Source organism: Phodopus roborovskii, unplaced genomic scaffold (genome assembly GCF_943737965.1).
Source record: "Phodopus roborovskii unplaced genomic scaffold, PHOROB, whole genome shotgun sequence".
NCBI lineage: Eukaryota > Metazoa > Chordata > Mammalia > Rodentia > Cricetidae > Phodopus > Phodopus roborovskii.
Genome location: NW_026126410.1, coordinates 16,162,519 through 16,189,803, shown reverse-complemented (window position 1 = coordinate 16,189,803; position 27,285 = coordinate 16,162,519). Strand labels below are relative to the sequence as shown.

The window sequence follows — 27,285 nt, the reverse complement described above, 5'->3', positions numbered from 1 at the left end:
ATGGATCAAAGCAATGAAGGAAGTATGAAAAAGATTAGCAATGTGAATCTTGACAAACTGATAGATGACTTCTCACAGATTGAAAAGGTATGTAAACACACATAGCAAATGGCTGTCGAGAAACAAAAAAGATTTTTGTCAAAGAGAGAAACTAGGAAGAAAGGAAATTTCAAAAAAAAAAAAAAAAAAAAAGTGATCCAGGGCTGGAGAAATTGCTCAGTGATTGACAACACCAACTGCTCTTGTAGAAGACCAGTGTTCAGTTCCCAGCATCCACTTGGCTGCTCACAACTGTAACTCCAATTCGAGAAGATGCAACACCTTCCTATAGTATCTAAGGGTACTATACACTTATGGTGCACTTAGATGCAGCCAAAACACTCACACACATAAAATAAAAGTGAGAAGTTCTAATTTTAAAAAATACAATGGGCAGTGTCTGCATTTGATTCTGTGAGGGGCTATGTCTTTACTGGGAGACAAAAAATTTAAGTTATATTTTTTCATTGTTTGGCTATTTCTGGAGGCTGTATTTCTTTATAAGTACTAATAAACTTCATGTATTTTAGTCTTTAAACATGAATTTTAGCTATGAGTCCTTGAATACAACAGCCATGTCATGGCCAAAAGACAGCATTTCACAACACTCTTCCTCATCCTCTGCCTCTTACATTCTTTCTACCTCCTCTTCCATAATGCCCTTTCTCATTTTAACTTACTTGTACTAATATATAAAAATGTTCTTAGGGAAAAGAAACAAACAATTGTTGTATTTTTGCTAAAGTTAAGGGAATGCCAGAATACCCACAAAATCCAAAATAGTTTTAATGAAAAGGAAAGTGGGTTCATGTTTCAGTCTTCAGCCATGATAATAAATTGTAATTATAGAACATAAATGTGTTTAGTTCCCCCCATCCTATCTGTTCCCTATTTCTTCTCTTTGCTAAAAACTTGGATTTTTCTTAGTCCAGAGATTAATGTAGAAAAAGGAAAAGAAATAAGTATGCATGTGAAAAGGAATCGATGCCATATGTTGGTACATTAATTTGAAAATACATTATCTTATTCTCAAGTATCCTAAATAAAGAGAATTGTACCACACACACACACACACACACACACACACACACACACACACACACACACACACACACTATATATATATATATATATATATATATATATATGTGGTACCCAGTTCCCTCTCCCTCTCTCCCATGTCCCCGACCCCCCTTCCCATTCACCCCCCCACTCCACAGGGAGGGTGGTACCCTCCAGGAGAGATCATCAAAATCTGTCAAGTTATTTGGACTAGCGTCTAGGCCCTCCTTCCTGCCTCTAGATTAAGGGAGTACCCCTCCATAGGGAATGTGCTTCCAAAGTCCTTTTGTGCACCAGAAATATATCCTGGTTCCACTGTCAGAGGTCCCTTAGACTGAGACCCATGTTCATGAGGTCTGAGTCAGTACCATGCTGGTTTCCCAGCTATCAGTCTGGGGATCCATGAAATCCACTTTGTTCAGGTCAGCTGTTTCTGTGGGTTTCTGTGGTCTGGTCTTGACCCCCTTTCTTATCACTGCTCCCTCTCTGCAACTGGATTCAAGGAGCTCGGCTCAGTATTTAGTTGTGGGTGTTTGTTTCTGCTTCCATCAGCTAATAGATAAGGGTTCTATGATGCCATATAAGTTAGCCATCAATTTCATTATCAGGGAAGGGTATTTAAGGTAGCCTCTCCACTGTTGCTCAGATTATTAGTAAGGTCATCCTTGTAGGTCTCTGGACATTTCTCTAGAGTCAGTTTTCTCTTCAAATCTATAATGGCTCACTCTATTGTGGAATCTCTTTTTTTGTTTGTTTGTTTGTTTGTTTTCTCTCAACTATTCGTCCCCTGACTCAATCTTCCAGGTCCCACAAGTTCTCCTCTCCTTCCCATCTCTTTCTTCTAACTCATCTTCTACTCACTGTACACGAATTCCAAATTGCTTAGGAGATCATGTTCCTTTCCCCTTCTGTGAGGGACCTTGTATGAATGTCTTAGGTTCCTCCTTATATCCTAGTTTCTCTGGCGGTGTGAATTACAGGCTGGTGATCATTTGCTGTATGTATAAAATCCATATATGAGTGAGTACAAATGAGTGACTGGGTTACCTCACTCAGGATGGTTTCTTCTAGTTCCATCCATTTGCCTGCGAATTTCAAGATTCCATTGTTTTTTTGTCCTCCCCCCCCCCCCCCGCACAGAGTAGTATTCCATTTTATAAATGTACCACAACTTCTTCACCCATTCTTTAGTTGAGGTGCATGTAGGTTGCTTCCAGGTTGCTGCTATTACAAATAATGCTGCTATGAACATAGTTGAGCACATGTCTTGGTTGTATGGATGTGGATCATTTGTGTATATGTCTACAAGGGGGATTGCCGGGTCCTATGGTAGACTGATTCTCATTTTCCTGAGGAACTACCATACTGATCTCCAAAATGGCTGTACAAGTTTGCACTCCCACCAGCAGTGGAGGAGTGCTCCCCTTTCTCTACATCCTCTGCAGCATAAGTTGTCTTTGGTGTTTCTAATTTTAGCCATTTTGGCAGGAGTAAGATGGTATCTCAAAGTTGTTTTGATTTGCATTTCCCTGATAGCTAAGGATGTGGAGCACTTTCTTAAGTGTCTTTGAGCCTTTTTGATTTCCTCTATTGAGAATTCTTTCTTCGGTGCTGTACCCCATTTTTTAAATAGGGTTATTTGGTGTTTTGTTGACTAGTTTGTTGAGTTCTTTGTATATTTTGGAGATCAGCCCTCTGTCAGATATAGGTTTGGTAAAAATCTTTTCCCAGTCTGTGGGCTGCCATTTGGTCTTGTCCACTGTGTCCTTTGCCTTACAGAAGCTTCTAAGTTTGAGGAGGTCTCATTTATTAATTGTTGATCTCAGTGTCTGTGCTAATGGAGTTATGTTCAGGAAGCAGTCTCCTATACCAATTTGTTCAAGGATACCTCCCGTTTTCTCCTCTAAGAGGTTCAGTGTGGCTGGGTTTATGTTGAGGTCTTTGATCCATTTGGACTTGAGTTTTGTGCATAGCTATAGACATGGGTCTATCTGCAGTCTGCATACCATCATCCAATTGTGCCAGCACCATTTGTTGAAGATGCATTCCTCCACCCATTGTATTCTTTTAGCTGTTTTGTCAAAAAGCAGGTGTTCGTAGGTGTGTGGGTTAATATCAGAATTTTAGATACAATTCCATTGGTCTACTTGTCTATTTTTGTGCCAATACCAGGCTATTTTCAAGACTATAGCTCTGTAGGAGAGCTTAAACTCGGGAATGGTGATTTCTCCTGAAGTTCCTTTATTGTACAGGGTTGTTTTGGCTATACTGGGTGTTTTGTTTTTCCATATAAAGTTTATTATCTTTTCAAGGCCAGTGAAGAATTGTGCTGGGATTTTAATGGGGATTGCATTGAGTCTGTACATAGCTTTTGGCAAGATTGCCATTTTTACTATGTTTATCCTACCTATCCAAGAGCATGGGAGATCTTTCCATTTTCTGGTATCTTCTTTAATTTCTTTCTTTAAACAAACAAAGTTGTTATTATATAGGTCATTCACTTGTTTGGTAAGTGTTACCCCAAAATACTTTATGTTGCTCATGGCTATTGTAAAGGTTGATGTTTCTCTGATTTCTTTGTCAGCCTCTTTGTCATCTGAATAAAATAGAGCTACTGATTTTTTTTAGTTTATCTTGTATCCTTCTAGTTTGCTGAAGGTGTTTATCAGCTGTAGGAGTTCCCTGGTAGAGTTTATTGGGTCGTTTATGTAAACTATCATATCATCTGCAAATAGAGACAATTTGACTTCTTCCCTTCCAATTTGGATCCACTTGTACTCCTTTTGTTGTCTTATTGCTTTAGCTAGGACTTCAAGTACAATATTAAAGAGATATGGAGAGAGAGGGCAGCCTTGTCTTGTTCCTGATTTTAGAGAAATTGCCTTAAGCTTCTCTCCATTCAGTTTGATTTTGGCTGTTGGTTTACTGTATATTGCTCTTATTATGTTTAGGAATGTTCCTTACATCCCTGATCTGTCCAAGATCTTTATCATGAAAGGGTGTTGAATTCTGTCAAAGGCTTTTTCAGCATCTAGGGAGATGATCATATATGGTGGATCACGTTGATAGATTTTTGTATGTTAAACCATCCCTGCAATCCAGGGATGAAGCCTACTTGGTCATGGTGAATGATTTCTCTGATGTATTCTTGGATTTGGCTTGCCAGTATTTTATTATTTTTGCATCGATGTTCATGAGGGATATAGGTCTATAGTTTTTTCTTTCTTGGTTGTGTTTTTGTGTGGCTTTGATACCAAGGTGATTGTGGCCTCAGTAAAAGAGTTTGGTAATGAACCATCTGTTTCTATTGTGTGGAACAATTTGAGGAGTATTGATATTAGCTCTTCCTTGAATTTCTGGTAGAATTTGCACTGAAGCCATCTGGCCCTGAGCTTTTTTTTTTTTTTTTTTTTTTTTTGGTTGGAAGGGTTTTTGATGACTGCTTCTATTTTGTTAGGGCTTATAAGTCTATTTAAGTTGTTTGTCTGTTCTTGATTTAACTTTGGTAAGTGATAGTTATCCAGAAATTTGTCCATTTCCTTTGAATTTTCAAATTTTGTAGAGTACAGGTTTTCAAAGTATGACCTGAAAAGTGTCTGGATTTCTCTGTGTTCATTGTTCGGTCCCCCTTTTCGTTTCTGATTATGTTAATTTGCATATTCTCTCTGCTTTTTCATTAGTTTCGATAAAGGTTTGTCTATCTTGTTGACTTTCTTGAAAAACCAACTCTTTGTTGCATTAATTGTTTTCTATTGTTTTCCTTGTTTCTACTTCATTGATTTTAGCCCTCAAATTGATTATCTCCTGGTGTCTACTCCGTTGTGAGCTTATTTCTTTTTGCTCTAAGGCTTTCAGTTGTGCTGTTAATTCTCTAATGTGATTAGCCTCAGTTTTCTTCATATGGGCACTTAGTGCAATGAACTTCCCTCGTAACACTGTTTTCAAGGTGTCCCATAAGGTCAGGTATGTTGTGTCCTCATTCTCGTTGAATTTTAGGAAGTCCTTAATTTCTTTCTTTATTTCTTCTTTGACCCAGGTATGGTGCAATTGCTCATTGTTCAGTTTCCATGAGTTTGTAGGCTTTCTGCAATTTGTGTTGTTGTTGAATTCCAACTTTAAAGCATGGTGGTCTGATAAGATACAGGGAACTATTCCAATTTATTTGTATCTGTTGAGGTTTGTTATGTCACCTAGTATGTGGTCAATTTTAGAGAAGGTTCCATGTGGAACAGAGAAGAAGATATATTCTTTTATGTTTGGATAGGATGTTCTCTATATGTCTGTTAAAACCAATTGAGACATAACTTCTGTTAGTCCTTTGTTTCTTTGTTAAGTTTCTGACTGGTGGTCCTGTCTAGAGGTGAGAGTGGGGTGTTGAAGTCTCCCACTATGAGTGTGTGAGGTTTTATGTGAGCTTTGAGTTTTAGTAACATTTCTTTTACGAATGTAGGTGCCTTTGTATTTGGGGCATAGATGTTCAGAATTGAGACTTTGCGCTGATGGATTTCTCCAGTGGTGAATACGAAATGACCATCTTCATCTCTTTTGATTGATTTTCATTTGAAGTCTAACTCATTAAATATTAGGATAGCCTAATATCTGCTTGCTTCTTGGTTGCATTTGATTGGAAGATCTTTTCCCAACCCTTTCAACTGAGATAATGTCTGTCTTTGAAGCTTAGATGTATTTCTTTCTTTTTTTTTTTTTTAGATACAAATCTGTTGGCCAGTTACTTATCAGTTTCTTATCAGTTAGCTCTGTCTTAAATATTATCCCATTTATATGAATCTAAGTGTTTCCACGTGGTCTTCTCTTACTGGAGAGAGGGTCTGGCCCTCTTCTGTCAAGTCTCTACATCTCGAATCTCCCCACTATATCTCCCAGAGTCCTTGTTTTCTCCTACTCCCACCTATCTTGCCTTCCTATTTGCCAACAGTGCTTTATTTATTAACCAATAAGAGAAACATATTTACAGAATGACATCGCCAATCATCTCTTCTTTTCTGTCTCAATAAAAAGGGTTTTAACCTTAACATAGCAAAATATGTAACAAAACAGTTATCAAATAAGAACCACAGCTAACAATATTCAGTCCATTAACAATTAGCAAGATTTAATGAAAATAGTCCATCATCTATCCTATCTTTGTGAGTCTAAAGTCCTATATGTAACTTATCTTTAATCCTAACTAAGGCAAATTATAACTGTAACTATCTGTCTTCAACTCCATCAAAGACCACAGAAGGATAATATATAAACTCTAAAAATGACAGAGACATCTCTCCTAGTCAGTCACCAGAAGTTTTTCTGTAATGTTCCATCTTTAGCCTACAGGCCATAGTGTGTCTGGCAGACACCACAGCAAAGCAGGAAACTTTAAACTGTCTACCTGTATTGGCAATTTGTCAGACACTTTTCTCTGTGTCCTGCAGACTGTCTGGCCGACTCTTCCATGAAGCAGGAAATCTGTAGCAATGTCCATCTTGAATGAGCAGTCACTTTTCTGTGGGTCCTGCATGTCCAGTTTATACAGCATCAAGTCAAACAGTCCAGACAAGAGCAGTATCTTGAACAAATGGCTAGTCTTGCCATATTGGGAGTAAACTCCATAACAAGTTTCTTCGATGTCCCTCTTCCTTTCTGACACAGATGGTGTTGCCAGGAGCAGTTGTGCCTCACTGTGAAGAAAAAATTCTAAACCATTTTAAATGCCATATTCTGTAGGTCTTTGAAGGGTTTGAAGAATGCCTGTCCATTTCTATATCTAGAAACTAACTAAACTATAAGTTTTGACTATCATGGGTAACTATCTACTTAATTATACATTTTTAAACGAACTTTATAAACACAATACCTAAACAAGAGGAGAAATACACTTATCACAAAATTGACCTTAATGTTGTATAAATAAATAAAAATCCATTTCAAAACAAAGTATTCATTTCTAGACCAAAATCCCCTTTTTGCCTTTAAAAAGAGATTGGCTGTGGTCATTAACCATTTATAATCAAACCAATTTAAAGGAAAACAAACATTTATAAACAATATTTGGGAACTTGAGTGTCGTTCTTTCCAAACTGCTTCCTGCTGCTAGGGGACTAGATGTATTTCTTATATGCAGCAGAAGGATGGATTCTGTCTTCGTATCCATTCTGTTAGCCTGTGTCTTTTTATAGGTGAGTTAAGACCATTAATGTTGAGTGTAACTAAGGGCCATTGATTGTTAATGCTTGTTTGTTTTAGATTTGTTGTTGGTGGTGGTATTGTAAATATATTTGCCCTGCTTTACACTTGGGTTCTGGTGAAGTGGGATTATATATTGCCTATGTCTTTGTGAGCCTAGTTAACTTCCTTGAGTTGGAGTTTTCCTTTCAGAACTTTCTGTTGGACTGGATTTGTGGATACATATTGTGAAAATCTGGCTTGTATTGTGAAAATCTGGCTTTGTCATTGAATATCTTGTTTGTCCATCTATAGTGATTGAGAGTTTTTAATCTGATATGGTATTTTAATATTTAGAATTTTTCCTCTAAATGAGATACAGAAATAATAATACAGATGAAGTGAGACAATGAGCTGCTTAAGTTAAAAGTGGGGAAGTGGATAGAGATACAGAAAACACAAGATTGATTATGAATCAATATACTTGAAGAGTACAAGGAAGTTCATTATTCTGTTTACAAAGATACCAAAGAAATATGTTCAAAATGATTCTTTATTGTGTATAATAGAAAAATTATAAACAACAAATTTTACCTAATTGCATCCTCCAAAATAAGGCTCAAAATAGCTGTAGAAAGAATGCAATAGATTTGTTGTGATATTGTCTTCCAGAAAATAATTCTAAGTGCAACAGCTAGGTGCAGAACACAGTAAATAGCATAGTTATGCCATCATAAAGTTTTCTGGAAATAAAAGTTTTAAGACCAGACCTCACTGTAGTGTCCAGGCTGGACATAAACTCCTGGGCTCAGGAGACTCTCCTGCATCAGCCTCCAGAGAAGCATCTACTATGCTTGGTAGACACCTGTGATTAACATGTAAGTAAAGGCTGAATAATCGAAAGAAAGGTACTCATACTAGGTCATATTTTCCTATTTATAGCAGGCTGATTTAATATTTTACCATGGCCTTCCCCATGAATGAGTGTGTGTGTGTGTGTGTGTGTGTGTGTGTGTGTGTGTGTGTGTGCGCGCGCACGCGCACGCGTGCACCCGTGTGTGAGCATGCATGCGCACGTGCAGTTCTGTGTGCTTGCTAGAACTAAAACCCAAGGGGGTATCATGAATGTTAATATGGCACTTTTTGTCACTGGACTCTATCCTCAACACTACCAAGAGGCTTTAAAAATAGAAAATAAATCAGGATGTCATGTTAATTGTAATGAGGGTGTTCACTGCAGTAACTGCCATTGTGCCCTCCATGTGCAACCTGCTTTAAGTGCATGTAGAACTTTTCATACTGTTGCATCATTGTACTCTTCTTCTTAGTATAGTTTAAAATACATGAAAACCTAGAATGAAGGAATTTCTCTGCTGCCAGAAGCTATGCATGTAAGAAAGGGAAAATTGAAGATTCAGTACACTATAGTTTATTTGAAATTATATCCCAAATTCAGTTTTTAGACTTTCAGATGTTAATGGGTTTTGTTCTCATTTGACTTCATATTCTTAACAAAAGAATCAAAATAGTGTCATTGATTTTTGTGATAACATGTTCCCAATTTCTTCTGCAGAAAATGATAGAAACCACAGGAAAGAACAATCGTCTGGATATTCAGCTGGAGAAGACTAATAGTTTATTAAAGATAATGCAAACAAGAGAAGCCACTATAAAAGAAGGTCAGTCTTTCACTGCCTAACAAAATACTAGTCTAATGAGGGTGATAACTACAGAGATTGATGTTATGCCAGTATTTGTCTCCTACCTTAAGTGAGTGCAGACTGTTGTCTCATTGGACTCTATTTTAGTACTAGCTCCAAACAAACAAACTAGAATTAAGGCAGTTAAGTCTTCTACCAGATATACCCATGTAATATATGGCAAATTGAAGGCTCAGTATAGGCCTCTAAAACCACGTGGGGCAAAACTTAAGTTACATAAATGTAAGATGGGTCACCAGTATTAAGATTTTAAAATGAAGCTTTAAAATGACAAGGTGATTCAGTGAGTAAAGACACCTGTAGCCAAGTCCAGTGCCCTCATTTTAAAAAAGAATGTCAACTCCTAAATATTGTCCTCTAACTTAATACATGTCACACTTACATACAGACATGCATATTTACGCGCGCACACACACACACACACACACACACACACACACACACACACAAAGAAAGCAGTAAAATGTAGGAACATTGTTCAAATGAAACCATGCACATAGATTTCCTTTTGTGGTTTTTATTTTTTATTTGTGTTACTTCTTTTATTTTTGGGGATTATAATAATATAATTTACCCCTTTGCTTTCCTTTCTCCAAGCCCTCCCCATATCCCTCCTTGCTTTGTCTCACATGCATGGCCTCTTTTTACATTAATTGTTGTTACATGAATATATGTATGTGTATATACATATTTATTTCCAAATACAACCTGCTTAGTCTCTATAATGTTATTTGTATGTATGTGTCTACCGAGAGGTCCTAAGGTAGCAATGATCCAGTGCCCAGATCTTATCTTCTAATACCTTTCTCTAATAAAAAAGAACTGAGTGAGTATAGGATTAGGATTACATTTATACTGTAAGATTGAAGCACTTGGGGCTGGAGAGATGGCTCAGAGGTTAAGAGCACTGGCTGCTCTTACAGAGGACTTGAGTTCAATTCCCAGCAACCACATATTGGCTCACAACTGTCAATAATGAGATCTGGTGCCCTCTTCTGACGTGCAGACAGAACATTGTATACATAATAAATAAATCTTAAAAAAAAAAAAAAAAAAAAAAAAAAGATTGAAGTACTTGGTAATGCCACAGAAAGACAATACTCAAAGAGAAAAAAAAAATAGCCTAGTGTGGTATTACATTACAAGACTATAGCACTCAGGAGGCTAAAAGAGGTGGGTTATGAGTTCAATCCAACTGGGAATAGAAAGAGAGAGCCTTTCTCCTCTTGAAATGTCTTTTTTTTTTTAAGTGAAAGAAAAGAGAAAATAAGTGCATAATGCTGAAATTTGTCAAAAACAACTCAGAAACAAACTGAAAGAGCTTTCAAAGTCCAAAGCTGGAATAACTTCAGTAACAAAAAGAACAGTGCTGAATTATACCCATAATGCAAAACAAATAGGCTGAATGCACTTTTATAAATAAATAATAAAGGAAGAAGAAACATTCTCCGGTGTGGCAGAATTCCAAATGGCATTTGGAGATTATTTGTTCTAGATAGGTGGAGCATGACTCCACTGGTTAAGTGTGAGTCCAGTAAAGAATTTTCTTTTCTATAGGGAAGCACACAGTATAACAAGGTAGATATTAAATTGCATGGTGCTGAACCTTGACACTGGGCAAATTTTATCACTGCCACATGATCAGTGAATCAAAGACAATACCATATTAACTGTATGTACCTTTGATACGGTATAATATGATGAAAATGATTCTTTACTTTTGTAAACTTCCTCCCCATCTTATAACCCCAATCTAATCATGAGATAAACGTCATGCAAATTCCCACCTGACCAGTATTTCAAAGATTGTCAAAGTCATCAAAACCAAAGAAACAGAACTGTCAGAGCAGAGAAGCCTAAGACAAAATGGCAAATAAGTATATAGTGGTATGGTGGAGAGCATCCTAGGACAAACATAAAAAGTAAACATATGAAAATAAATAAAGCAGGAATTTTAGTTAATAACATCAATATTTGTTCATAAGTTACAACAGATATACCCTACTATTGTAGAGTATTGATGGTAGGGGTAACTGGCCAATTATATATTAGTGATGATATATAGTCAGGAATTGCATATCAGAAATAAATCATATATAATCTTTTCAGTTTTTCTGTACATCTAAAATTTTATTAAATGTCAAAAAGATAAAACCACAAAAACATTTTAAAGTACTTGTATTTATTATAGAAAAAAATTTTCTAAGTATGCGACACTGTGCCAAAATCAACAGAAATTACTGTATTTCAGATTTGTTAATTGGTAGACATTTTGGAAAGTTTAAAATACACAAAGAAAAATGAATGAAAGTATAGAAAATACTGATATATTCTTTGGTTCCTCCACGTTCCCTGTCATCAACACCTTGCATTTGTTACAGCTTCTGGGGCAATATTGAATTGATAGATAATTAGTTAAAACCCAAAGTTTACTTAGTGCTCACTTCTTGTGTTATTCATTCTATGGGTTTTGATAAACATGTAATGGCATGCATTTATCATTATAGTATCAAAACAGATACTTGTTTCCTTGCCCTGAAAGATTCCCAGTGTTCTGCATATGCATCCTTACTTCCTTTGATCTCTCTAGCTGTCTGATCTTCACTGATCATTTTACTGGGTACAGTTCTTCATTTTCCAAATCATCACATAGTTGGGATCACATAACATGCAACTTCTTTAGACCGACTTCTTTCACTTTGCTTTTAAAATTCCTTCACGTTTCTGTGCCCAATAGAAAAAATCATTTTTATTGAATTTTGTGAAGACACCACAGTGTGTTCGTTCACTTATTCATCCAAATTTTAGCTGTTATTAATATGCCTGCTATAGTTATCTCTGTACAGGTTTTAGTGTAGCCTTTTGTAGAATTTGGTAAATTTTGGACACATTGTAATTGTGATCAAGATGATAATAATATTAGTGTTGAAGACTAAACACTAGTAGAATCTTTTATATGCTTAAGTTAACTATCTCTCCATTACTGTAACAACAAAACTGGGCTAAATCAACCTAAAAAGAAGAAAGGTTCATTTAGGGCTTACAGTTTTGGAGTATTCAGTCCTTGACCATGTGACCATGTGGCCTGGGGCAGCACATGATAGCATGACACACAGCAGAAAAAGCCCATAAGCCTTATGCCTGGATGTGAAACCAAGGGAGAGGACTAGGTCTCACAATCCCCTTTAAAGGTATGAATCTCTGTCCTAACTTCTTGCCAGATTTTCTCTCTTCAAGCTTTTCCCACCTCCCATGGACTCCATGAGGTAAGAACCAAACCTTTAGTACATGAGTCTTTGGGAGACATTTCAGGTCCAAACTGTAAGCTATGTTTTAATTCCATTTAATATTTCAAACTATTCTATGAAATATATACTAACACATAAATTGCTAACTAATACTAAATCCTAAAATTTGCACTAAAATCATTATTGGTGTACTAAATTATTAAGAAATAGCTCAATAATCAAAAAAATTAATAGGACAGCATAATAAATTCTAGGGGGAAAGATAATGCAGATTAAAGTTGGAAGAGACAATGAGAAGCTCTTATTATGAATCTTTAAATGCTGTTCTAGTTCGTGGAGTATTCTTTAGCTAGCTAATTACTAATGAGGGAAAATGTGGTGAGTCTGCCATCTTGTGTTCAAATTTTAAAAATACTTTTTAAAGCCTCCAGTACACACAGAGTAGCAAGATGATTTTTGTTTGCTAATTACTGAGGGAACTTCAGCTACCTCATTTCACTAATATTACAATAAGGACAAGTAATGACTGAGCACATCTCTTGTTATATCATCTAGCACAGGTGCATGTGTGAAGCAAGTTATCAACTAATATCTATGTGACTTGACTCTCTTTGTTAAGAATGTGCTTTCCTGGAAGAGTTGCATGGAAACACTTATTGTGATTCACAGATGTGACCAGGTGTGGGTCACTTTCAGGGAAGATATAGTTAAGGCACAGTGGGAAGGTCTCTATGGTACTGTGCCTTAGAAAAGTCAATACTAATTTCACATAAAACATTAATTTAAATTACTTACTATATGTATATGTTGTTTAGTTTTATGTCATCTTGACAAAAGCTAGAGTTATCAGAGAGGAGGGAGCTTGCTGAGAGGGAGTGGTGCATGCCTTTAATCCCAGCACTTGAGAGGCAGAGGCAGGTGGATCTCAGCCTGTTCTATAGAGCAGGTTCCAGGATTTCCAGGGCTACACAGAGAAACCCTATCACAAAAGAAAAGGAAAGGGAAGGGAAGGGAAGGAAAGGAAAGAAAAAGACAAGACTAGAAAAAAGGAGTTGGGAGAATGAGAGAAGGAAGTGGGGAGAGGGAGTGGGGGAGGAGGAGGTAGTCTCATTTGAGAAAATGCCTGTAGAAGATCAGGCTATAAGTAAGCCTGTAGGTCATTTTCTTAATTAGTGATTGATGCTGGAGGTCTCTGCCCTCTATGAGTAGAGGCACCCATGGACTGGTGGTCCTGGGTTCCATAAGAAAGCTGGCTGAGCAAACCATGGGGAAGCAGCACTACTCCATGGCCTCTGAATTAGTTCTTTCCTCCAGGTTTCATAACAACAATAGTAACCCTAACTAAAACAGAAATTGGTACCAGGATAGCTCTTGTTTCCAGGTTTCACCACAGGAATAATTGTTCTAACTAAGACAATATATATATTGTAATTTATCTTGAGATGTCTGGTTGCTTTATTAAGATCACATAATCTTCAGTTAAATACTATATTGTTTCAATTCTTTCAATCAAGAAGATTCCAAGATAGTTTTCAAATAAATGTATCTTTTATGTTTTAGAATGTACTACTCTTCATACTATGATAAAAGGGTTACAACAGACTATTCAATATCAACACAATTTAAAAGGTAAATTGGGGAAAATCATTCTTAAAAGCATGGTTTGGGGGGGTAGATAATTCATTCAATAAATTCCTTATATCAGTACAATTCATACAAGTCGTGTTTAAAGGAAGGAAGAGGAGACAGAGGGAGTGAGTGAGGGAGGAAGGAAGGAAGGAAGGAAGGAAGGAAGGAAGGAAGGAAGGAAGGAAGAAGGCATAAAAACAAGCCAGGTGTAGTGGTACCCACTTATAAACCCAGCACTGGTGAAACTCTATGGCTCATTCAGGGGCTACCTAGCCTGACCTATTTGACAAACTCAAGGTCACTGAGAGACCCTGCCTCAAAACACAAGGTGTATTGGTGTTTAATAGAATATAATGTAGCTGTCATCAGAAAATGGTGATTACTCAGAAAAAAATGAAACTTGGAATTACCATTTGATTCAGAAATTTCACTCCAAGGAATTTACAAAAAGGATGAAAATAAGAGACATAAAGTTTTGTACAGTGGTATTTATAGCAGCATTAATCACTAAGGCGATAAAGAGGAAGTGGCTCCCTGAAGATTGGATATAAAATGTGCCTCCAAAGGTTCCTGTATTAGAAACTTAGTCTCCAGCCCATAGGAGAAAGAACACTGGCAGAGGACATTTGCCTCTGTTTCTCTGTAACAAACCAGCCACATGCAATGAACAGCTTTGACCTGCCCTGTACTTTCACTGTGTGCTACCACAGGCTCAAAGCAATGGTACAAGCATGAACTGAAACTCACAGAACTGTAAACAAAAATAAGTCTTTTCCTCTTTTTAAGTGCCTATCGAAATAACAGAGCTGAGTAAACTCCAATGTTCAACAGATGGGTAAAGAAATGAGGTATACTCCTATGAAGAAATGTTATGCATCCTTAAAATGGAATGATGCATGCATGTTACATGAATGAACTTGAAAGCATTATGCTAAGTGAAATATGCCAGACAATAGACAGAGGCTTTATAGTTCCACTCATACCTAGTACCTAGAGTAATAAAATTAAGAGATGGAAAATAGCAAGTTGCCAGGGGCTGGGGGTTGGAATAAGAGAGATTAGTGTTTGGTAGACACCACATATACACTAAGGGAAGATAAGTTTCTGGAGATGGAAGTCAAGATGCTTACACACATTATACTTAATGCCTCTGAACTGTATTCCTAGAATAGCTGACTTAAAACATATAAAGCTAAATCATAAAGAAAGCCCGTTTACTTTTAAAGAGATTGAAGTCCTCCGAAATACTACTTTTATTTCAATGTGAAAACTTACTGTGTCCCCATGACTTTAAAATTCCACACAGTAGAGGAGAAACAGAAAAGTTATCTGTAGTCTTTACTTTGCTAAAGAAAATATTGTTTTGTTTTGGTTGAAAATATTTTCCCATTTTTGGTACGTTTTTCACTTAGAGAAAATAAGGTGTGGGGGGCACACATGCTGTTGTGTTTGTTTCTTTGTTTGTTTGTTTTGATGACCCAGTGAGTTACAGTAGAGTCACTTAGAAGAGCATGGGTGAGGGGTTCTCTATAAGAACATAGACACCTTACCAGTGGCTATACCACTGAGGAAAATGTTACCCCTTCCTACAGTAACTATTAATTGCCTATAGATGTTCAGGAAGAGTTGGAGCCTCGTGAGCCCACTTCCACTCCTGGACAGGATTATGATGGGTAATCACAGCTGCTGTGAATTCAAGAGTGCAGCAGCCATACTATAGTAATGTACATCATGAGTCATTTTACTACTTCATTGTTCAATATTCTTCTCTTAATGTATTGAAAATTCCTAGTTATTCTTACAGATATGTCTTCCTAGACAGTGTAGTTTGAATTTGTACAGCACCTCTTTCTCACGCTTTATACCTCACCAGGTTTCCTATTCTGAAATTATAGCTTTTCTTTCTTTTTAAATATTTTTGTTTATTTATCTGTATGGGAGGTGGAGCACATGTCAGATGGTTCTCATGTGAAAGTAAGAGAACAACTTGCTGAAGTCAGTTCCCTCCATCCACCCTGGGAGTCCCAAGATTGAACTCAAGTCATTAGGTGTGATATTTTGTTTGTGCTATAACAAATAAGCTTGCCTGAAGATCAGAGTATAGCACTAAGCCACCAGTTAGCTACAGAGGCCAGGCAGTAATGGCACACAACCTTTAATCCCAACACTCAGGAACCAGGCAGTCAGATCTCTGTGAGTTCAAGGACAGCCTGGGCTACAGGAGATTGATTCAGGCTAAAAGAGAAACAGAGCTCACACAAAGGTGATCTCAGCACTTGTGATCACAGGATGCTGAGCATTGGTAGAGGTAATACCTCTAGTGGCTGGCTGCTGTGCTCTGATCCTTCAGCTTTAACGTCCTGATAGCTGACTCCACGTTTTTATTATTAAAAACAATGAGAATGTATGCTACAATTAGGCTTAGATATTTTATTTACTTATTTTTCTTAGGTTTCTTGACACATCTCATTTTGTAGCCTCAGATTGCCTGGAGCTTAGTATTTATCCTGAACTGGTCTATAGTTTGCAATAATCCTTCTACCTTAGTCTCCGAAGAGCTAGAATTACAATGGCAAGCTGTCACACTGGCCTTTGAAATTGTTTCTCTCAAGCTCGTCCTCTGCTATATACTTCTTTGTGTCTGGAATGCCCTTCCCTAATGCAGAACAAACCTTACCTCTTAAATCTCAGCTCAGGGTGGTTGCTTCTTCCCCAAACCCTTATCCAGTGTCAAGATGACCCAGGTCTATCCCATCACATGGTCTCAGAGTATCTCAAATACAGGTTTATCTAATATAGCTATTTCATCTGCCACACAACTAGACTTTAAGTTTAGTTAAAAGCAGTAACTTCTTGTGTTACTGCATTCCCAGTGTCCAAAAGTGCTAGGCACACATTTATTGAATACATGCATGAACAGAAATGTAAATGTTACAGATAATCCCATGTTAATTTTCAGTGTTATTTAGTAATATGTTCCTTGATTATTTGTACAGATGAAAATGAACAACTAAAAAGAAATGTTGATTTTATGAAAGAGACGTTAAAATCACATGAGCAGGTGAGATTATATGTATTGTATTCAATGAGACCCTTGAAAAGCATTTGTTTATTCAAATAAGAAAATTGTTTTAATTAACATCATCAGAAATTTTGTGTGTAGCAAATATATGTTATATATGTAAAAATTTTTAATAAAGAGCAGTAACTTTTGCAATTCTAAGCCATTTTATAAAACATAATATACCGAAATCACTTATACACTATTTCTTTCTGCCAAGAAAAGGTGGGATTATTTTGCTATGTGATTTTCAGTTGTGCTAATAGACTCACTTTAAAGTATATTCTGTTTATTAATCTTTTCAATTCTTTTACTATAAAAGAAATGAGTCTGTATTTTTTGTGACCTGGGTAATCATCAAACCATCCAAATAATGGGGAAACTTTATGTACAGCATGTATCAGGTCCTTCCAGTGGTCACTGTACTCTGCTACATTTACTTGCATCCTCCAGGTACAGTGTAGTGATAGCAATCACAGAACATATAACACAGTGCCTCAAAATGCTAATCCCTACCCCCTACCCTTGGAGGGGTTCATTGGACAACATTTTTCTTATTACCAAGAGACAGCATATCAAACTCAAACATCTCCAAAATGCGAGTTAAATCTTCACAGGCTTAGCTTGAAGGATCTTCCTGTGACTTGATGAATTCCTGTGTGACAAGCTCTTAAGGAAATGATGTTTATTCTAGGGCCCAACCTGGAACTTCTGTCTGAGTAATAATTACTATTATGAAAAAAGCATTCTGCCTGTGTTGGAGGACTTAGACTTTCAGTTAAGTATCTCCTGGATACTTTTCTCCTCATCCTTTTCTCTGCCCCCCCCCCACCTTTAAATCTTCTTTGAGTCTTCCCTGCTCCTTTCCAGATCTTCACTGCAGAGCTCCGTAGTACGTGATAAGTCAGTTTGCACTTCAGGTACAGAAACAGAGAAAATTTTACCTTTTTCCTTCTCAAACTTCTTCACATATATTTAACATTTTTTAATTGGATGAAAAGTATAAAGCACAATACATTTTAAATTTCTTAAATAGCTTTTGTTCAAAGTATACTTCTTAAATGGCCTCAATACAATGAGAATTTACTAATACTGACCCTCCCGCTAAACCCATAACTAATGGAGATCCACTTCTTAGGATCAAACATAGAAGATGCTTAATAGAATACTTGCTAGATGATCCTATACATTGCACATAGAAAAATAGTAAGTTTCATAAAATAAGGACACAGCCAGAATCTATCCCTTAAAATTTAAAGTTCCAAGAAACTAAATAAGAAGGCAGCCAGCTATTATTTCCTAGGGATTGGTTTCATTAAGGGCAAGAAGGAATTATTCTATAATAAGACTAAAATTAGAGCCTACCTCAGCCCACATGTATGAGCTCTTATGCCCAAAAACTGTAGTGAAATTCTGAATATTACCAAATTGATGCACACCTTCCACTTAGCAATGGCATCAGCAGGTGATGCAATCAGATGGGAATGTACATAGAATTATCTCATATGCTTCTTAGAGCAACAGTGACTTCCTCACCTCGTGTAGTTTATAGAGAACATTCTATTGGCTCTTCTAGTTGCCCATCTAGAAACCTAGTTACACACAAATGGGTAAAAGGCCATCTTTGAAGTTCTCCCTGCATTGACTCTGCCCAGCTTTAATCACATCTCGAACTCTTATACGTTTGGCCAGTTCTGAAACTTACTTGGCAGGATAAATAGCACAAATGGCAGTCCAGATTGTGTCCCTTTAAACGAGTAGTCCTGGTTATTTTTCCTGTTGCTGTGACAAAAGACACTAACAAAAGGAACTTAATAAGGAAAGGATTTACTCTGACTCACAGATCAAAATGCACTGTATCGTGGTGGAAAAGTCAGGGTCAGGAGCTAGAAGCAGCTGCTCATAGCACCCACAGCCAAGGCACAGAGAGGGGTGAAAATGGCTTTGGTTGGTTACTCCACTTTTCATGGATCAGAATACACACACACACACACACACACACACACACACACACATTCTCTCTCTCTCTCTCTCTCTCTCTCTCTCACACACACACACACACACACACACACACACACACACACAATTAAAACAAGTCTTCCCATATCAATTAACATAGCTAATATACTCCCTAACAGGCAAACCCTGGTCTGTGGCCTAGGTAATTCTAGATTCTGTCAAGTTGACAACACTAACCATCACCTATCACACTGATAGGTGTATTTAATTATAGACACATGAGCCAGTACATCTAGAATCCTTTGAGGTTTTGTTTTTGTTTTACCTACTCAATACTACTCACTATCTAGGAATAGCTATAAACCTTTTTGCCAAAAAAAAAAAATGTTTACAAACACCATGCACAACTAAACACACACCCACGTTTTTGCACAAAATCTGAGCTGTAATTTCAAGTTATACTGCAGAACCTTAGTAATAAAAAAAAAAAATGATACTAGCACTAGGACAAACATTTGGCTCAATAGACTTGAATAAAGAACCAAAATATAGATCCAGATACACAACCACACAATTACAGCTACCTGATTATTTACAAGGATGCCAAAAACAGATACTAGAAAAATGACAACTTCTTCAACAAAGGATATCTAGAAAAATGGATATCCAGGAACAGAAAAAGGAAACTAAGTACCTTTCTCAACCCACACAAGAATCAACTCCAAGTGGACCAAAGGCTTAGTGTGAACATGAAATCCCAAAGCTGTTAGAGTAAAAACTTAAGCAAACACTTCAAGATAGAGCATAGGTAAGGATGTTTGCAATGGCTACTCCAGGAAATAATGCCAACAACAGATAAATGGGACCTCATGGGGTTAGTCTTCTGTACAGCAAGAAAAACAGTTGCATAAAGAAAGACCCTACAAAATGGAAGAAAACCTTTGCTACATCAGACAGGATTAATACCTACAGTACACAAAGAAGTCAAAAATCTGTATAGAGCCAATGAGGTAGCTCAGCAGGTTAAAGGATGTGCCTGTTGAGCAAGCCAGAAAACTTAATTTCAATTCCCAGAACCCATGTAAAAATGGAATCACCTCCATATAGTTGTCTTCTGACCTCTGCATGTAAACCATGCTCCCCCCATTTTCTGACTCCTACATTTGGATAAGAATATAAGCTCTCAGCTACTGCTCCAAAGCCCTTCCAACCTGCCTGCTTCCACTCTCCCTGCCATGATGGTCATGTACTCTTAAACTGTAAACAAGCCCAATAAACTCTACTATCAATTGCCTCAGTTATGGTGTTGGTTCACAGCATTAGAAAATGTAACTAAGGACATGGACAAGAAGAAACCCCCATATATTGCAGTGGAAATATAAAATAGTCCACCACCATGGAAGTCAGTATGCAGGTTTCTCAAGAAACTAAAACTACATCTACACTATGACCCTGCTACACCATTCCTGGCTATTTACCAGAAGGATTCCAGATCAGCATAATGCAGAATGATGTGTACATTGGTATTTATTGAAGCACTGTTCACAATAGCTAAGTTATAGAGCTAAATATCCAACAGTAATGGATAAAAAAATGTATCATTAATAAATGGGACTTCATGAAACTGAAAAGCTTCTGTAAGGCCAAAAAGGCAGCCTATAGAATGGGAAAAGATCTTCACCAACCTCACATCTGACAGAGGGCTGATCTCCAAAATATATAAAGAACTCAAAAAACTAGACAACAAACCAAATAATCAAATTTAAAAATGAGGTACTGGAAGGGACTCCAGCAACAGCTCTGCCCCACGCCAGTCTGAAGGCCCCACGCCAGGCAGAAGGGCACTGTTGCGATGAGCAAACATATAGTATGATATGGAAGAGAGAGAAACAGGATGGTTCATGTCCTGTAGGCAAAGGCATATTTGAAGAGGTGAAAGAAGTGAGGAGTGAGCTGAGGTGGGTGGCCATGGTGATGTCTGGGCTTGGGCTGCTGTTGGGACCCATGTCTGTGTTCATGGCACTGATGCATCGCTATTGATATTCATGGCTCCTAAGAGGACAGGGCTGTACAGAATTGGCCCAGCTCCTCAATGGCTACAATCCTAGGAAGAACTGGTCCTTCTCACTGGCTAAAGCACTCAGGAGAGAGGGTCCCACATCTGGGCAGCACTATAGAGAAAAAAAAAGTTAATGAAATGATTTCTAATGATATTCTACTATATTCCTAGATTGATGTCTTGCCCAGTTGTCATCAGAGAGAGACCTCACCCAGCAAATGATAAAATCAGATTCATAAACCCACAGGGGTTGAGGGGACTAGGAAGAAAGGGGGAAGAGAAACTGTGATCAGGCTAGCAAAAAAAATAATTTATTAATTAATTAGAAAATAAGAAACAAATAAAAGAAAATGTATGTATGTATAATGGTATTTTTTTTCAGCCATAAAGAAAAAATGAAGCTAGGTTGTTTGCAGGGAAATGGATGCAACTAGAGATAATCATGTTATACAAATTAAACCAATCTAATAAAGACAGATATTATGTTTTCTTTCATCTGTGGTTCCTAGATTTTATATAGATATATAAGATCATGCATATATTTGACATGCAGGTAGAAGCAAAATGTTAAGGGAACAAAATATTGAGCAAGATGAGTCTGAAGATCAGGGGAAATATACACACAGTGTGAGTGTGTTTGTGTGAGGGGGGAAGAGAGAGACAGATTGTGTGTGTGTGTGTGTGTGTGTGTGTGTGTGTGAGATGAACAAAGTAGAAAGGGTACAATGAGGAGGAAAAGGAGTCTCAAGGAAGTGTGGAGGAAGAACAAGAAAAGGTAATGGGCAGTGCATCAATTACTTTTCTTGTTGCTGCAGCTAAATACCTGGCAAGAAAGAGTTAAAAGGAGGGAGGTTTTCTTTAGATTTACAGTTGAAAGGGATGTATCTGATCACAGTCAAGAAAGAAAGCTGAAGAAGCCAGGTAGCTGGCCACATTACAGCCACTGTCAGGAAGCAGGTTTTGAACAGAAAGTAGAGGCAGGTTATCAATCTCAAGGCTTATCTCCATAATAAGCCTTTAAAGGTTGTATCAATGCCTCCTAATGGTTCCACAGTCTCTGAAAGTAGTGTCACCATTTGGTGACCAGGTATCTAGACACATGAACCTGTGGGGATAGTCCACATTCAAACTACAACAGATAGGAAGCAAAACAAAATATGATAAATTCTCTGAAAGACTCGATATGAAGAGAAAACTGACTCTAAAGAAATGTTCAGAGACCTCCAAGACTGATCCCAACTAACAATTTGAGCAACAGTGGAAAGGCTACCATAAATGCCCTTCCCTGATATTGAGATTGATGACTAACTTATCCACCAACATAGAGCCCTCATCTAGTAGCTTAGGGAAACAAGCAAACACCCACAGCTGAACACTGAGCCAAACTGGAATCCAGATGCAGAGAGGGAGGACAAGACCAGGTTACAGAAACCCACAGAGACAGCTGACCTGAACAAGGAGGAGCTAATGGGCCTCCAGACTGATAGCTGGGAATCCAGCATTGGACTGACCCAAACCCCCTGAACATGGGTCTCAGCTAGAAGACCTGGGCAGTCTAAGGAACCTCTGACAGTGGAAACAGGATGTATCCCTGGTGCACAAAAGGACTTTGCGAACATATCCCCCAAGGAGGGATAACTGCCTTAATCTAGAGACATGAGAGAAGCCCTAGTCCCTACTCCAAATGACTTGACAGATTTTGTTGACCCCTCCTGGAAGGAATCATCCTCCCTGTGGAGTGGGTGGGGAATAAGATGGGGGGAGGTCAGGGGAGCATGGGAGAGAGGGAGGGAGGGAGGAAAAAGGAACTGGGGTCGATATATAAAATAAGAAAAATAAATAAAAAGAATTGAGATGTCTCTCTAGCAGAAGAGGGACTGTAAGGACTATGGTTTTTCCATCCGCCACCTAGTCTTGTCCCGCCGCAGCGCCAGCCCCAATTAACACACAGAGACTCTATATTTGATATAATTCTGTTGGCCAGGTACTTGTTTCTTATCAGCTAGCTCTGTCTTAAGTATTAAACCATTTCTGTTAATCTAATATTTCCATGTGGTCTTCTTACCGGGGCCAGCGTCTCGTCTCCCCCAGTCTCTCCATCTTGACTCCTCCTTACTACTTCCTCTTTCCTCCTTGTCTCCTAGTCCCACCTATCTTGCTTTCCTATTGGCCAACAGTGCTTTATTCATTAAACCAGTATGAGAAACATATACAGAATGACATCTCCCATCAGAGGGACTATTTTGAAAGAGGGAAAGGAACAATTAAAGGAGGGGACAGGAAATCGGTGCGTATATGAGCAAAGTACAGTGACATACATGTATGAATAATAAAACATTTTATGTGTGCCTACTAGTAAGTTAATTGAAAATAATTAAAAAGCACTGTATATAGTTGCATGTCAAAATTAATATAAACTGGGAAGTTAACCTTTTTTAATTATCAAAAATTATAATTATTACATTGAAAGTGAATATATTTTAATTTCTAGGAATATAAGAATAATGTTGCAAAACTTATAAGTGAAATGAAAATCAAAGAGGAGGGACATAAAATTGAAATGAGCAAACTTTATCAGGATATGCAGAAAAAAGGTAACTAAATTTTAATTTATTGAGTTCTGACATACCATGAAGCAATTTAAAGGTGCATATTATTTTTCCAACAATAGTACTCTTGAGTGAACACTTCCTTGATGAATTTCAAGTTTTGTATATTTGTGCAACATAAATATACTAGCTCTATTTATCATTCATGCTTGTGTTCAACTTTGCCCAATGTGAATCAGCATCTTTATATAAGTGTATTGTATTGTATATGATTATATAATTAATATAAAAGGTTTAAATAAGGTTTTAATTATTTCCTTACTATATTGAATTACTTTCATTAATTTTCTTTAGTAAAACTGTTCTCATTGCACATATGTAGTGAATTGGCTTATTTTGAAGCCATACTTAATGACCCTATCTTTATAAACATCATTTATAAAAGTTAACTTGAAGCTAGGCCTGTACACCTGTAATTCCAGCACTTGAGGCTGAGGTAGGAGACAAAACTATTTCAAGCTCTCTCCACAATAAAATGAGCAAAATATTTGAAAAGGGGCTGGAGAGATGGCTCAGCAGACCAGGTTCAGTTCCCAACACCCACATGTCAGCTCTTAACTGTTTGTAACTCCAGTTTCAGGGTTATCTGACACCCTCACACCAATGCACATTTAAAAAATGAAATACATTTTTAAAAAACTTTTGAGCAAACCTTACCCCAAATATATACAGGAGGAAAATAAGCATATGAGAAGATGTTTGTAATCTTACAGCATCCTCACTTGGATTCATACCTCCAAAGCCAGTACCATGTGGATGACACCACTAAGTTCAGCTGCATAGGATAGACTCTCACCCTCTTCAGTCCCATTTGCAGCAGCTTCTTTTAATAAGAGTTTTTATATGTGGGTATGTTTTATCTACATATAGGTCTGTGCACTAGATACATGCATTCCCAATATAAAACCATGTCAGATCCTCTGGAGCTGGAATTACAGGTGTTTGTTAGCTGTTTATGTGGGTTCTTGGAACTGAACCCAGCCCCTATGACAGAACAACAAATACTCTTAACTGGTAAATCATCCCTCCAGCCCCTGTAGCGTTTTTTTTTTTTTTTTTTTTTCTTAATTCAATTTCTCTCTAGGAGCACTTTGTCATGTTCCTCCTGCATCATTGCAATCACATTGCAATTGTTGTAATTAATATCTGTCTCCTAGCCCAAAGCAGAAATGTTTCAGTGGAAACAGAGGACACACCTATCCTGTATGAAGTGTTTAATATAATTGATTGATAAGCATGCTGAATTAGCAGATTAGAAGATAAATAAATGTGAGCACATAACTTTGAATGTTAATGAATGAATTTTTTTTGTTTTACTTAGTTGAATTAAAAGAAGAAAAGTACAAAGAACTAATGGCAAAGAAGGAGATGGAAATATCAGAGTTAAATGAAAAGTTAAGAACTCAAGAGAAGGAAAAACAAAATGAAATACTCAGACTACATCTAGAAGTAGGTGCTTACAGGTCTTCTAAACAGGACCATGTTAATTAGTCTAAACCATGTTTTGTTTGTTTCTTACTGCAATGACAGTTTTCACGACTAGACAGAAGCCTCTGAGAAGACTACACATTCTCATTGTCCAGCAAAAGCAATGCTCAGTTAGCGGGCTACTGTCATATGCTTCTCAGCACTAGATCTAAAGAAAGGCTTAGCTTCCAGGAAGAATAGTGCTTCCTCTGAGAATATGGACAGTACTTAGGAGTTACCTGACTTTACAGTCCTGTCTACACTAGAGGTGTACGACCACCATTCCAGAATGGGAGGATTACAACAGGTCCTGGTACTTCTCTCTCCCTGGAAGAAATCATGGAACTCTTTTTATTTATATAAATATATATATATATATATATATATATATGGGATACAAACAAAAAATTCCTCTATATTTCTATGAAAACATATTCTAGAGAAGAACAAAATCCTTTTGAAATAGTTCCTTTTTCAATGAGTTCTTCCACTACATGTTAGACTCTCATGGCTACTGATATATTAACAATTTATTTGTCTTTTGCACTTTTTTCCTAAATTCTGCCAATCTCTTTGTCCATTATTATGCTATGGCTTCCACAGATCTCTATGTCAAGTTTATGCAAAAATTCACAGATCTTAATGAAAATTATTTACTATTTATTTTCCAGGGACTTTGCTATTCCTAGGGTGCTTCATGGGGTTCTGTGTGTAACATTATGGGGCAGAAAGGGGGTTATGCTGCTTCAAAGGGATTTTGCTACTGCTCCTGCTATTGCTATTGTTCTTGCTGCCACTATGTTGCTGTATAGTTGCTGTATAGCCACCTCTGCCTCCTAACCAAATATATACAGAGAGGGCTGGATGACCAAATGAAATACAGCAGGCCATATTTCAAGTTGTACCACCAACTTATCATCTGTCAGTTATGAATTTGCATTTTATTTGCTGAGTGGTGACACTAACATAGTCTGATTATACTGATGACTAGTACTCAGATGTCTTCGTCTATCTCATTATAACTCTGCAGTTCTCTCCACTAACCAGAATGCTTTTGGAGAGGCTACATTAAGGTAAATCTAAAAGGAAGAATTAGAGTGGATTGTGGTGCTTTAAAAAATGGTGTATGGGAATAGGCTGTAGTAATCTTTTACTTTGACTTGGTTTAATTCAAATTTAAAAAAAAAAAAAAAAAGCCTGAACTGACTAAATCACATCCAATTTCTAATATTTGGCTTCAAAGTTTGAAAGATGCATGAGCTTTTTTCCTAAGAATGTGGATTATACTGATTTTCTTGAGAAAAGAACACCAATGGTATTGTGAAAACACTTTCTAGTTCAGTGGTCAAGAATATGCCTCACATGGAAGGGTAGGAAAAGAAGAAACGGTGTCTTGAGAAAAAGTACCATGCTACTTATAGAGAAAGTGTCCAGGATTCTGACTCTTTTTTAAAGCCCACAAAGCAATTTTAATTACCCACCATTTCACTGAATATTCTTTGGATGTTCTTTGTTCTTTTTTCAAATTGTTTCATAAAGGAATTTTTGTCTATCATACAGATTGTGTTCAATTACAATATATGAAGTGGAGGATTTTGTTGGTATATTTTTCTGTAGATGTGCTGTTTCTAAATATTGAACTACAACAACTTTAATAATTGTCTCCTTCTGAATTTGGTTCAGTTTGACACCAAACTAGCAAGAGTTCAGACTAAATCAAAGTCATATCTGGATGCTACTATTTTGCCACAGAGTATCTACAGAAGGGTATGTGCATTTATCACTGACTGTAACGTAAGTGAATTAATTGCCTAGTGTGTTGATATAAACATTGTCTGATGGTTATTTTAAATATATTAAATTATGTTTGTAGCCCTATACCAGTTTTTCCCTTCCAATCACACAAAAGTGAAGCTACAAGCCTTTCAAAGTAAGATAGTTTTTAAAACATGAGCCTGAAGTGTGTTTTGATTGTTGTTTTGTCGTTCCTTATACTTCATCTTACTTCTACATTGCAATGAATGACAACCTTTGTTCTGCTTCATTTAGAAGCTTCAGCATCTCCAAGAGGAAAAGAGCAAGGAGATTGCGGGTCTACAGAACACCATCCGAGACCTGGAGCAGCGCCTTGCAGCTGTCAAAGGCTCCCGCCTCACACGGAGACGGTTTTGAGAAGAGTATTTCATGCATTTATTATAACTTAATTTCTTTAAAGGCATTAAAAATTCACTTCTGTTTTCAGTTGTGAACATGCTAAATAATAAAGATG

At 37.1% G+C, this 27,285-nt stretch overlaps 1 protein-coding gene across 1 annotated transcript; it reads left to right on the top strand.

Annotated features, from left to right (window-relative positions):
• Ccdc152 (coiled-coil domain containing 152) lies at positions 1-27,196 on the top strand. Its single transcript, XM_051182486.1, has 8 exons — positions 1-87; positions 8,837-8,942; positions 13,793-13,861; positions 16,858-16,922; positions 23,432-23,534; positions 24,871-24,998; positions 26,700-26,783; positions 27,066-27,196. Exons 1-8 carry the CDS (start codon positions 1-3, stop codon positions 27,186-27,188), a joined length of 765 nt encoding a protein of 254 aa, XP_051038443.1. The 3' UTR covers positions 27,189-27,196.
• Positions 27,197-27,285: the final 89 nt, after the last annotated feature.

Coding starts and splice junctions, on each gene's coding strand:
- Ccdc152 (XM_051182486.1), top strand. CDS start 1: ATGGATCAAAGCAATGAAGGAAGTATGAAAAAGATTAGCAATGTGAAT. Junction 8,943..13,792: donor AGAAGCCACTATAAAAGAAG/GTCAGTCTTTCA, acceptor TTTATGTTTTAG/AATGTACTACTCTTCATACT. Junction 13,862..16,857: donor ATATCAACACAATTTAAAAG/GTAAATTGGGGA, acceptor TTATTTGTACAG/ATGAAAATGAACAACTAAAA.